This window comes from Manacus vitellinus, unplaced genomic scaffold (assembly GCF_001715985.3).
Source record: "Manacus vitellinus isolate BGI_N305 unplaced genomic scaffold, ASM171598v3 scaffold_1_pilon, whole genome shotgun sequence".
Taxonomy (NCBI): domain Eukaryota; kingdom Metazoa; phylum Chordata; class Aves; order Passeriformes; family Pipridae; genus Manacus; species Manacus vitellinus.
In genome coordinates this window covers 31,063,053-31,075,068 of record NW_021939396.1, presented here as the reverse complement: position 1 = coordinate 31,075,068, position 12,016 = coordinate 31,063,053, and the positions used below count along the sequence as shown (strand labels likewise).

Below are 12,016 nucleotides of genomic sequence, written 5' to 3'. Positions count from 1 at the left end.
CTTCACCTGCCTGCAACCTCATCTCAGGCAGTTGTAGAGGGCTATAAGGTCCCCCCTGAGCCTCCTCTTCTCCAGACTTAACAATCCCAGCTCCCTCAGCCTCCCCCAGTGCTCCAGACTGTTCACCAGCTTTTTGCCCTCTGTTGCAGAAGTATTACTATCTACTAGCATTTTCATCCCTGGAAGTCACTGATATTTCTTTGGGTGTAGGTAACTTGTGTACAATACGGAAGAAACAGTTTATAAGATCTAGAGAATGTGCTCATCGTGGAGATATTGAAGGAAATACTGATGGAAGCCCAGTTTTCTGAAATATTTGATTTACAAACTGTCTTATTTGCAAGACAACACCTATGAGGAAGGCTGCGAGCTCCTGCAGCCTTTCCAGGACCAACCAATTACTTGTCTATAGCAGCTGAGTCTTGCATCTTGCCCTGGTACCAGTTTCACTTAATCTGGTGTAAAGAGCAAGAACGTGTGAAATAACTCAAACCTCTTTCCTAGACACGTTTCCTATCACCTTCCAGCCTTAGAATCTTCCACAGAAGTGGAATCATGACTGATTTTTTTTTTCCCTGGGAAAACAGTCACGATATATGCAAATTTTTCTTTTCAGTCTTTGACTACATGCTATTTTCTTGCTGCTAGCCCTCTCCCTTTTTCTTAGGTTTTTGGCTTTGTCCACATTATTATTCATTAGTCCCTATCTGTTCTTAATTATGAAGTACAAAGCTTCTTGTCATTCTTTAAAGTTATTTTTTAAATTGAATTATCCCACAACCCTCATCCTTTTCTTGCAAATGTAAAAAATTTTGATGAGAAAATTATCCCTTTTTGATCCTTCAAAGAGAAATCTTTAAAGCTCTGAGGTACTTCACACTCCTAATCACACTCTGAAAAATTAAAAGGTAACTAATTTGACTGGAGCTCACTTTATTACAAACCACAGTCATCACATTGGCAAAGATGAGGAAAAAAATCAGTAGATTTTCACATGGCACCGTGAGGGCCTAATTTAGGTGATGGAAACTTTGTGAAAATCTCTTTGTGCTGTTAAAATTAAGAGCAGACGTGAATTCTTACAATTGCTCAGTATAACTTAATAGATGGAAACTTGGTAAGCTGCTGTAATTTGGTTGCTCTGAAGTTCTGTGGTCATACCACAAATTTCTTCATGCTTCATACCATGGATTTCTTCATGCCCCCACGTACAGCACAGCTTGCTGCAGCCCGCCTGAGAACTGGGACAAGTGTGCTAGCTAGGAGTTGGATCCACTATAATAAGATTATCCCAGAGCTATACAGACCTCAGCAAGCGGCTATTTTAAGCAAGGAATAACAGAGAACAAGAGCAAACAGCCACAAAATATGTCCAGCTGTCTCCATTTCTGGAATTCCAGGGTGGACAGTGTTACTGTGGTATGCTTACTGTCAGCCTCAGGTAGGACACATCCCTTTCTTCTCCCTTCACCCTCTGCTTTCTCTTCTTTTTGACAACTTTAATAGTTTAATGAATATTTTAGAGTATAACTATAAGCTTTAATCCTAAACTTGGCTTGGAAAACACAAACCATAAGCCTACTGGCAAGAGGCAGTGAGTTATTTCCAACATAATTGTTTCCACAGGATACCACCTGGTATGTATTTGCTCCACTTTAATAGTCTCCAGTGGTTTAATGTGATATATTCAAATCAAACCACTAAGCCAAAGTGCATACAACACTTAAAAAATATATTCAGAATAATGCACAGCACTTTTTCTATCTTTCAGCAACTACTTGATTTCTTTTTCAAGTGCTACCAAATCACCACTGGATATGTGCTAGTGCACTGCTCTTGGAGCGGACTCTCCTGGCTCTCTCAAGCACTTCATCAGCTGCATGTAGAGGAGATGAAACCTCTACCCCTTTCTTTATCCTTGGGCATGACTTTCTCCTTCCACTATAGACATTGTCAAAGATGGGTTGAGAGGATTTGAGAAGAGAGTCTACAGTTTTCTATTCTTCATGTTGATAGTTGAGTGTGGTTTTGTTCTGTGAATGCATGCCTTATGCCTTACGTTGGAGTGCCTTCAGCATCAACCTAAAGCCGGAATCAGAATAAACATATCTGCTTCCAGATGCAAAAAGATCTTCTTCCAAAACTTTCAGAAATAGTCCTGCAAGAAAAACTAAGTTATTATTGCCTATTTCCTTATTGAATAAATGTGGATAACATCTTAAAAGAGTTTTCCATTAAAGTGACATTTTGTGACAAGCCAAGAACTAGGACATAATCTTTAAGTCTGTCTGACTAACACTTGGAGATGGAGTACTTTCCTCTGCTATACTGGTGCACTGTTATTTATTTTTCTGTGATGGGATATTATGATCATATATATTATAAATCTTTCCTGAGGGAGATTTCAGTGACTTATAAGAGTTTATCTGGTCAAAAACTACTCATCTGCAGTCAACAATACAAATATGAAGTGATTATTTTGAAAAGCAATGACAAGTAAGTTAAGTACTTTTTAAATGTATCAAGAAAGAAGATAAAAGTATCGTGAATTAGTTTAAGGATTTTAACCAAAAATCAGTGAGAAGGCTTGGAATAAACTTCTACTTTCAGCATTTCAGATGTAGAGAAATTAAAAGTCATTGTTATAAAGTCCTAAATTCTCTAGACTTGGATTTATTTTATGTACTGTTGATTGGATATCAGAGTTGGTCCCTACTGAATATTCTTGTAAAGGATTTCAAAATCACTGAAATAAATTGTCACAAAATTTTAGTGAAGTAACATTATTGTGTAGCTCTTTCCACTTCCCTTTCTCTCCTTTTCACCTTCCTTTTGGATCAGTGTATGTAAGAAAAAGATTACAGTATAGAAAGAGGTTTTAGTAAAATTAAAATATGTAGAACTTTATATCCTTCTCATGTAACCTTCATATTGACTTGAAAGGGACAGAACAGACTCTTCACACCACAGTGCACTAGTTTGGGGCTTTAGTGAGCATCACAAGAGGTCACTTCTATGAATAGCATCAAAAACCACAAGCATCTAAAACTGAATTTGGTGAAAAGATTTAAAAATTATTTAAGTTATTTCGATTTAATGACAATTTGACCAGACACAATGGTCAAGGTTTTTGGCTTTATAATCATGATCATCAGTGATATTTAGCACTGATAGCAGTAGCAATTATTGCTCCTGTCTTCCCATTTGGACAGCCAGATTCTTTTAAAATGTAGCTTCCTTAGCTGATTTTTTTAAGCATTGTAATAGTCTTGACTTGTACAATAAAAGTGCAATAAGGAAGGAGCAGAAGAGGGTACAGAGGTTTCCCCATGTGTCTGTCTATCCGAACCACCAGGGGGGACTAATTCCTCATCTATATCTTTACTGCAGCAAGTGTCTGAAAAAAAACACCTATGCTTGAACCACGTCTAGAAAGTCACTGAGTTCAGCAGAGAGGTTGTCTTCGTTTATATTAAGAGAGCTTTTATCTAAAATCTTGTAAATTTGCAGTAATCTTTCCAGTCTGTACAGCAATGCCAGCACAAGTCTGGCCACAGAGGGACGCACGTTCCACTGCGTAATCGTATCTATCGGTAGGGTACGGTCAGTGTCATCTCATGACTTCTCCAGACTGGCCTGTGCTCTCATGACTTCTCCAGACTTGTGCTAAATCTATTGGACTGACAGAAGACTCAGCAGAGAGCCTGGCTTGGCTTCTTACTGCTTAAACCCAGTCCATACCAGTGACCATGGCTTTGTGATTGAAAGGAATATTTTTTTGACTGTATGTGCACAAGGCATCTCTTCTTTAGTGGCTGCTTAATCACTCCTTTGTGGCTGTCTCACTACTCCATTTCTTTTTTCCAGCTATTACAGCCTTCCTGATTTATTTCAACTTCACTGCATATTTTACTATTTTTAAGCAAGATTTGGCCATCTTGAAAAAAAACCTGTGTTATTGCTATGATCACAAAGGATTAATATGTTTTATAGTATCCTGTTAAACAACAAAAATCTGCATGTGAAGTATGTACTCTGGAGATCTGTCAGGAAAGTTGTATAATTTTGAATTTCTACTTAAAAGCTGAATGCTATAAGTTCCTTTTAATTTTGAACTCTGTCAGGCTACTGGGATTCTTCTTGTGGTCTATAGAAAGATTTGGAAATACTGAGGAGAATTCTCTAGCCACATTAATTTTTCAATTTTTTATTTTGTGAATTATTACATGTATGAACTCATTAGTTGCTGCTTTCAGGCACTTGTAATTGAATTCTCACCTTCCTTAACTAGTCTGGGAACTCTGCCCATCTTCTGGGTGCAATCATTCATAGTTTTGTGCGTGTCATTATTCTGAAATTATCTTTTGTGTTACATGCTCAGACTTCTGAAAACCAATTTCCTAATATTTTACTATTTTATGTTTTTAATATGTAAAATATTACTCTGGTTACGCAGAATTTGTGAGAATAAAAGCTTTTAGACACTGTGATGGGAAGTGGGAAGAGTCAGAACAATTGATTAAGTTATATTTGTTGTAATTTTTATTGAGTTTCCTGCTTAACACAAACTCAAATACCTGTGTATTTTATATACTGCTTCTTTTTTAAAAAAAAACCCTAGACAACTCCTGATCTAAGAGGAACCTGCAGATATACATACAAATCAAAAAGGTAGCTTGTGAGAAATAATTTAATTTCTGTAAGTCATTCTCCCATAAATTCAGTAGGTTTCTATATTTTATTATAGTGAGAAAGAAAATTTAATTGTTTCCTGTCAGTTAGATGGTGATTGTACTCTCTTGATGAGGTATTAGCCTTTATTTGATCTGTTTCTGTAGCTGGGACTAGCAGTGTTGCCAAGTTTGTGCAGTAAGTGCTGACCCAGTTTGGTCAACCTAATTGATATAACAGATACAGGCAAAATATATTATTCTTTGTGTAATGCACTAACAGACAGAAATAAGGGGATGTATCTAAAGTGCTTTAAGAGTTTTTGTTTCGGTGTCTCAAACTTGAGTATCAAAATCTGCAACCTGGAACGTTTTCAGCATCCCAGGATAAAATCAGGTTGTAACCTATCTTCAGTTCTGACAGGTAGATTCTGTGTTCTTATTTGAAACATCCCAATCCAAATTTGACTGCTTTTGTTAGTAATTGACTAATATTCGGGGTCCACCTCGACCCAGCCTTTGCATGGCTCTGAGCTGTTGGGCAAACCATACAGTGCTGCTTCTCCAACAGAGACTGTGGGGAAGTCTGGGAGAAGGTCGCAGAGAGACTCTGGTAGGCAGTTGTGGGAATTATCAGTTGTAATTTTATGGATTTTTAAGTTTTCTCTCCCTAGGAAAAATAACTGTGATAGATACAGCTTTGAAGGTAGTAGCTGTCGTCATGCAGGACATCAGTGGTTCTACTCAATAACATGTCAGATGGTTGTGTTCAACTCCATTTGGAAATATATCATCTAATTACAAATTTCTAGTGTGTTCTTAAAGCACGGTGAGCTTTGTGAGAAATTATTATGAAAGCTTGTGAGAGTTACTGACTACATATTGGTAAAAGAGTGGTCTTGGTTTTCATCAATTTTTCTTTTCTTTAATAGGTACAGGAAACTCTGTGTTTGAATTTATGCCTTTAAAAATGTTACACCTGATGACTCAACTATACTTGCCCTTTACATACTTCTGGTAATCGCGTTTTTATTTCCGTTCCCCTTTTCACACAGTTTTCTCTTTCACTTTTCACCCGTGGCTTGAGCTGCGTTGTCTGGGGAAAATATAGCAACAAAAGCAGAAATTCTTTTTCTTCACAAAATTTATTGTGATGATAACTGAGGGGGCTGCAGTAGGATTAATTAAGATTGCAGAGAATTTGAAAAAATAACTGAACTTTCCCTGAAGACATGTGACTGAGGATGACTGTGCTGAATTTTGTTCCTCTTTCCTCAAAACAGAGTTTTATTCTTTTAGATACTGAGCAAAACAAAGTGATTATGTTTGGACTTATTTTTTTCACTTTATTCACCTCTGGAGTTGGTGAATTTCTTTGTACGTCATCAGATCTTGAAATGTCGTATACTTTTTGTGGTAAGTAAAATATAGCTAATTCTTTCTCTAAGTTTGCATGATAATTACTGTAGACTGAGGAAATGCAAATTTTCTTTCAAATTTCTTTCTGTGATGAATACAGAAAAATACAAAAAAGTTCAGCTGAAGTCTATTTCTGTTATTAATTACCATATAACAGGAATTATACTTCATAGGCATAAATATTACCACAATGCTGGTTCTAGCAGCTAAGACAGAGAATTTTACCCTCAAGGAAAGCAGGCATGTTTTGGTTCAGGAAATATTAGAAGATAATGAATTTAAACTTATTTTACAATTACTCTATTGTATAAATTATGCAAATTGAGTTAACAAATATATTACAATTAAAAGGTTGAAGTATATGTAAAAGAGGAGGGAATGTGATATTCTGCTTTTCTGGGGTATCGGGTTTTGGGACAGCATAGTGTGTACCTTCTTGCCATGTCTATGTCATGGGCTGATATTTTGCATATTCTAAAAATGCTAGGTGGTCACTCATAGAGCAAATATACTCAAAGGTTCATTTACCTTATCCTAGAAAATATGCTGGTACGTTAAAAACATTTTTAACTGTTGTCAGCAGGTTTATATAGGTTCCATGGTTAGCATAAGTTGGGATATTTTCAGCAGAGGACCATGCTTGTTTAATGCTACTGAAGATTTTGTGTATCATCAAAAGACAAATAAAGACATTTTTTCCTGGGTTTTGTGTGCAAAATATCACCAACCAAAAAAATTGAGTTTTCTTGTTACTTAGAGATACTATTTTGGTTTTACCCTCTAAGCATATAAATAATTAATAATAAAATTTCAAATACATGTTTAGTATTTACTGCAAATATTAGACAGTTTTATATATTGTCTAATATTTTTAATATTATCTAAGACATATATATTGTATATACCTTATATTAAATGCATTTTAAAATGTGTGTTTGTTGTGAGTGGGTAAATACATATATTTTTATTATTTTCATGGAGAAGCCTATTCACGCTATCAATTTGAAATATTGTTTTCCTATAGATTCTACAGCTCATACTTTCGTGTTTAATTTGACACCTTGCAGCATCATGAAAACAAAGGTCTGGAAGGCTACTCTTTACTGGATTCCAAGTGAGTCTCTCTTAACTAGACAATTATAATCTGGAAATGCAGAAAATCAAGTACAAGTGGAAAGCTGGCACTTCATCCAAAATGCCAGATGATTTAGGAAATCAGTTTTTGTGACTGAAAATGGAATGGATAAACTTGGATAATGATGGACAGAAATTATGATCTGTGAAAATAAGTGTATTTGAGTTTTACTTGTTGGAGGAGTTACTAGAGCCCTGCACGGAGTCTGGCACTGTATGTGCAAATCTGAGATGGTTCAGGTGTATGTGCATTTGTCTGGGAGAAGCAGACAAGGTTTGCCACACACAAGCTCTTCTGGCCTGAAGAAGTCCCAAGTCTTCTAAAGGAGAGAGAATATCATTAGGCCATCCAAGTATGGCAGAACTTCTGTGAAGAATATGTGTGTTCCAGAGGCTGGAAATGGTACTAGATTTGTGTTTGAACCCAACTGGAATCTTTAAACCCAACTTTAAGCTGGCAAACTGAGTTAATGAAATGTTTATGAAATGATTGTATCAAAAACTTCACCTTCTGAATATAAACTCTGGAGGTGGACTAGGTTTTCTTCCCTAGAAAGATACATTTATGCATTCAGGGCATGCAACATGTGCCTAAAAGTAAAGCCTTCATCTGAGCATGTGTTTAAGTTAGCTGTGCTGTTATCTTTGCTGAAGAAATTAAAACAGATTTTGAAATTAGTCATTCAAATATTTTTTAGATTTTTTTTTTAGAAAATTATCTCTTTTCTTTTTTTCCTGAATGTAACAGTTTTCAAGATACATATTTTTGCCAGTTTTGGGGGGAATCTTTAAAAAATATTGTATTTCAGAGAAAACTATATTTTATCGAAGTGGCATGTCTGCATACGTGTTTTTTCTCCCTGCTAGATATCATGTCCTTACTTGCAATGTTTTAATTAGGAAGTGACATCACCTTTTTGAAGATTGTCTTCCATGTCTGGCGCAACGGTGAAAGAGCGTTTAACTGGAAGCATCTCCTGTGCAGTGGAGCTGACGATGAATACTCATTGTGTGAAATGCTGAAAGGAGGTCGGTGTGCCATCAACCCATGCAAACAGATTTTTCTCTCCACAATCTAGGCCTTGCTTGGCAGACAGCAGACTTCAGAGCAGCCAGTTCTCCAGTGCCAAAACCCCATTAAAAGAGAGAATGTCCAAAGTCTATGTTTTAACATCCTTGTACTGCAGTTTCCATCTCCATAAATGATAATTACTAATATCCTTCATCTCAGTATGACACTTATTATTAACATTTATAAAATGACATGAAAAGACAACATTTGACTGGACTGTACAGAAAACTTGAGAGGGACTACTGGCACTACTAATATGCAGAACACAGGTTATTTAGGGTTTTTTAAGAAATTCTCTCCACCGAGGTATAATGCTTTTTTAAATAGAGAAGAGTCAATCCTCTGGTAGGGGCTACCCAGCATAAATGTGGCACAGGCTCAAATCCAGAGAATTCAGGCAGGATGTCAGACTTAAGGCCAAAAAGGACCTGTGAGGAGGTGAAAATACGCAGTCTATGTTTTTCTTTCTTTAATAATCTATATCAGTTCTCTTCAGATTTAACACAGTAAGATGTGTTTGGAGGAGATGTTGGAGGAGCACTGTGGTTAATTTCTATTTTCTAGCGTTATTTTGACAAATAGTCAGAGCTCTGAGAGAAAACCAGGTGAGTGCTTTGTCAGTGGAAGAGTAAATGACATTGGCAACTGCTGCTGAGAGATATACCATATTGCTTTGAAGTTATTTAGGCAGTCTGATTGATGACTTTATGGTTAAGTAACCATTTGTGTTATAATTATCTCTGTTTTACAGAAACACTTGTAGAAGAATTTGACATTAAAGGTTTAAGAATACAATTTCTAAAGGTACTTTCTGACATTTTATATAAAGAAATAATAATAGTAAAATTACATACTTACAGGTGTATATTTTCTGAAAAGACACATTCACCCAAACTGTAGAAAACAGAAGAGCAAATGTCAGAACACTTTCTCATTGAAAGTGATGAGTCTAAAATGGTAGCATCCTTGAAATGCTGGATGTCCTCTGGTTATTATTTCTCTATTATTCCTCCCTTATTTTATAGAAGAAAAGACCAAAGAAATCAGTTAATGTCACCTTAGAAATCAGTTAATGTCACCTTAATAATTCCATTTTAATTGGTAAATTGTGTTTCCTTTTACCTGTTTGAGTAAATCCATTCATATTTTTTCTGCCCATTTTGTTCTTTATTTTAAATTCTCTTCACATGCTGGTCTGTTGCTCCCTGAAACCATTTTCGAAGATTTGAAAATGGATAACAATATCCAAAAGTAAAAGCAGTACTCCAGTGTTAAACCAAGAGCAGCATCAGTCATCAGGTTGACCCAGTCTCTTACAACACCTGCCCCATCAGCTGCCTGAGCCTTTCCAAACCCTTATCGTCCCTATTAATCCCTACAAATGTCACTAAGGAGCTCCTACTGATACAAAATCTCCAGCCTCCCCTTGTCCCAAAGCCCATGGGCCTCTAACAGTGTTGGACTCCATCCAGCCCAACACCTCTTGTAACCCCAGAGCTGGTAGTGGAGAGGAACATCCCCTGCCATGAGCAGTCCTCCAATAGATGAAGTGCTTATGGCAGACCTGACGTTTCCCCATAGGACTCTACTAGACCAGAGACTGCTGTTCCTCTGTACTCTGGTCATAAGAAGAAAGTTGAGAACTATTTTTTTATGTATGCTCATGTATCTGAACAGTACATGATGGGAATGTCTTTTTCAGTCCTAACAGAAATCATTAGAACCATTCCAAGAAGCTACCTAGACAAGAGTGGGCAACACTATGCACTAATTTTCTTGTTTTTTTCTTGCTTGATTTAGGGCAATTATAATATTATTATACAAGGATTCTCTGATGATTCTGAGAATAATATGGTCATATGCTTGAATTTCACCATGATAGTAAAACAAGATGTTTACTGAGTGCGACAAACTTTTCAAATAATTCAAGAACACTGAGGTAACTTCTGCAAGCAACTGGAATCCAAGCTGCAAAGTAATAAGCAAACTAAATTTCCTGAGGTAGAATACATCTTGTGCTGTCTGGAAAACTATATGATATATAATCTTACTCGTTTATAGAACTACTGTAATCAGATGCTCAGCCAACATGCACAAAATCTCCGGGTATCGGGCATTCTGATTGATCCACAGAATAACCCTGACTGGATGGCAGGCTGAGGACTGCATTTTGGTGCTGTGCCTTGAGTTATGATAAAGTCAAGTTCTTCAGACGGAGCTAAACTAATCATGAAGTTTGGAAGTTTTGAAGTGCAAGAATCAGAAGTTCATCAGTACTCAATTTAAAACACAGCAATTGCATTTTGGAACCCTGCCATAAGTTGTTGGGTTTTTTCCTTTTAACAATAAAACTTTTTTGTACAATCAATTTGAGAAATGTTTTTTATTCTCCTGTTTTCTGATTAACTTTGGATGTTTCCTAATGTTCTACTCTTTTTATACCAAACTAAAACAGAGGAGTAACAATTTGTTATGTGGTTCTAGCTGATGTGAATAACATCCAAAGTGGAACATTTCCAGTTGCACTGATACACTACAGCTGAGTTTAGCCATCCAGAACCCTGAACTGCAACCTCATAGAATGTTTTTAGCTCTTGCTCAGAGTCCAAGGGGCAGAGGCTATATGAGCTGTTTCCTTCAGATGCAGGAGGATGGTGTCACCCAACAGGTTGATCTGTTCCTCATTTATTCCTCAAAAGCATGTCTAAAGCTTTTGCTGTGGCTTTTGCCCCTTGGGAAGCCCAACAGTGAGTATCCACCTGCCCTCTCTGTTGCACCTCCACACCCAAGACCTTGGGTAAGACTTTGGTGGAGTATGAGATTTGATTCTCAGGAAGAATGCTGTCCTCTTCATCCTCAGCCCCCAGCCAGTGGTTGCTTAGCGGGTTCAGATACTTTTCCCCAGCTGATAGGACATTGTTGAAGTTGCACTTCGTGCTGGCTGCTAGTTCATGCTGTGTGTAGCAGATTGCTTCCAAGTGCCTGAAAAAAATTAAAAAACAAAACAAACCAACACTCATTCAGTCCACTAAATATCAAGCATAAAAATTAGCAGAAGTGAAGCTTTTAATCTCACTTTACACATAAGGAAAGATGTTTTTCAAATTTGGTATGAGAAAACTCAACAAAAAACCCCCCACATCCAAGTATGCAGATACTCCATTTAAAACTTGGTTTTAGTATAGCTAGTTTGGCTAAATAAAGCAAAATCATCAAGAGTCTATAAAAATAGAAGTAGAATTTCATCTTAACTGGAGACAAGAAGCTGTGATTACATCCAAGTGGTGATGGCAAAGCATCTGTGCTTGCCTTCAGTCCACAGACCGTTGCAGGAGTAGTCCATGATGGAGTGCCGTAGCAGCTTCTGCTTACATTTGAGCTAATTTACTAGAGTTGTGATAAATTTTTTTCTTAATCTGAAATATCAATCAAAAAGCAGCCAGAGAACATGATAAGCAATACCTACTTTTCTTCTTTTTGAAATAGTGTTACTGGTTAGGAAACAATCTTACCTTATGATGTCCCTTTATACACATCTCACATCATTCAGCGACTACCAGGTGAAGTATCAAAACCATTTTTAATGACAAAGTAATCTGAAATTTTTGCAGGCCTGAATTATTCAGGATATAAGAAGAAATGTTTTGTTTATTAAGCAGCAAAGTACCACAGGTGGGAGAGACTAACAGCTCCTGAAGATCAAACACATCACATACTCTTA

At 36.7% G+C, this 12,016-nt stretch overlaps 1 protein-coding gene across 2 annotated transcripts; it reads left to right on the top strand.

The window, feature by feature from the left end:
• The first annotated feature begins 3,244 nt into the window (after nt 1-3,244).
• LY96 (lymphocyte antigen 96) lies at nt 3,245-10,663 on the top strand. 2 transcript variants are annotated; one of them, XM_025895695.1, is made up of 6 exons: nt 3,245-5,687; nt 5,954-6,086; nt 7,114-7,203; nt 8,124-8,252; nt 9,047-9,099; nt 10,096-10,663. In XM_025895695.1, exons 2-6 carry the CDS (start codon nt 5,993-5,995, stop codon nt 10,195-10,197), a joined length of 468 nt encoding a protein of 155 aa, XP_025751480.1. In that variant the 5' UTR covers nt 3,245-5,687; nt 5,954-5,992; the 3' UTR covers nt 10,198-10,663. The 2 variants fall into 2 exon arrangements, with proteins under 2 accessions (XP_025751480.1, XP_017934821.1); XM_018079332.1 differs by lacking the exon at nt 3,245-5,687 and having other exon boundaries at nt 5,695-6,086.
• The last annotated feature ends 1,353 nt before the right edge of the window (nt 10,664-12,016 follow it).

Coding starts and splice junctions, on each gene's coding strand:
- LY96 (XM_018079332.1), top strand. CDS start 5,915: ATGACTGTGCTGAATTTTGTTCCTCTTTCCTCAAAACAGAGTTTTATT. Junction 6,087..7,113: donor AATGTCGTATACTTTTTGTG/GTAAGTAAAATA, acceptor GTTTTCCTATAG/ATTCTACAGCTCATACTTTC. Junction 7,204..8,123: donor TACTCTTTACTGGATTCCAA/GTGAGTCTCTCT, acceptor TGTTTTAATTAG/GAAGTGACATCACCTTTTTG.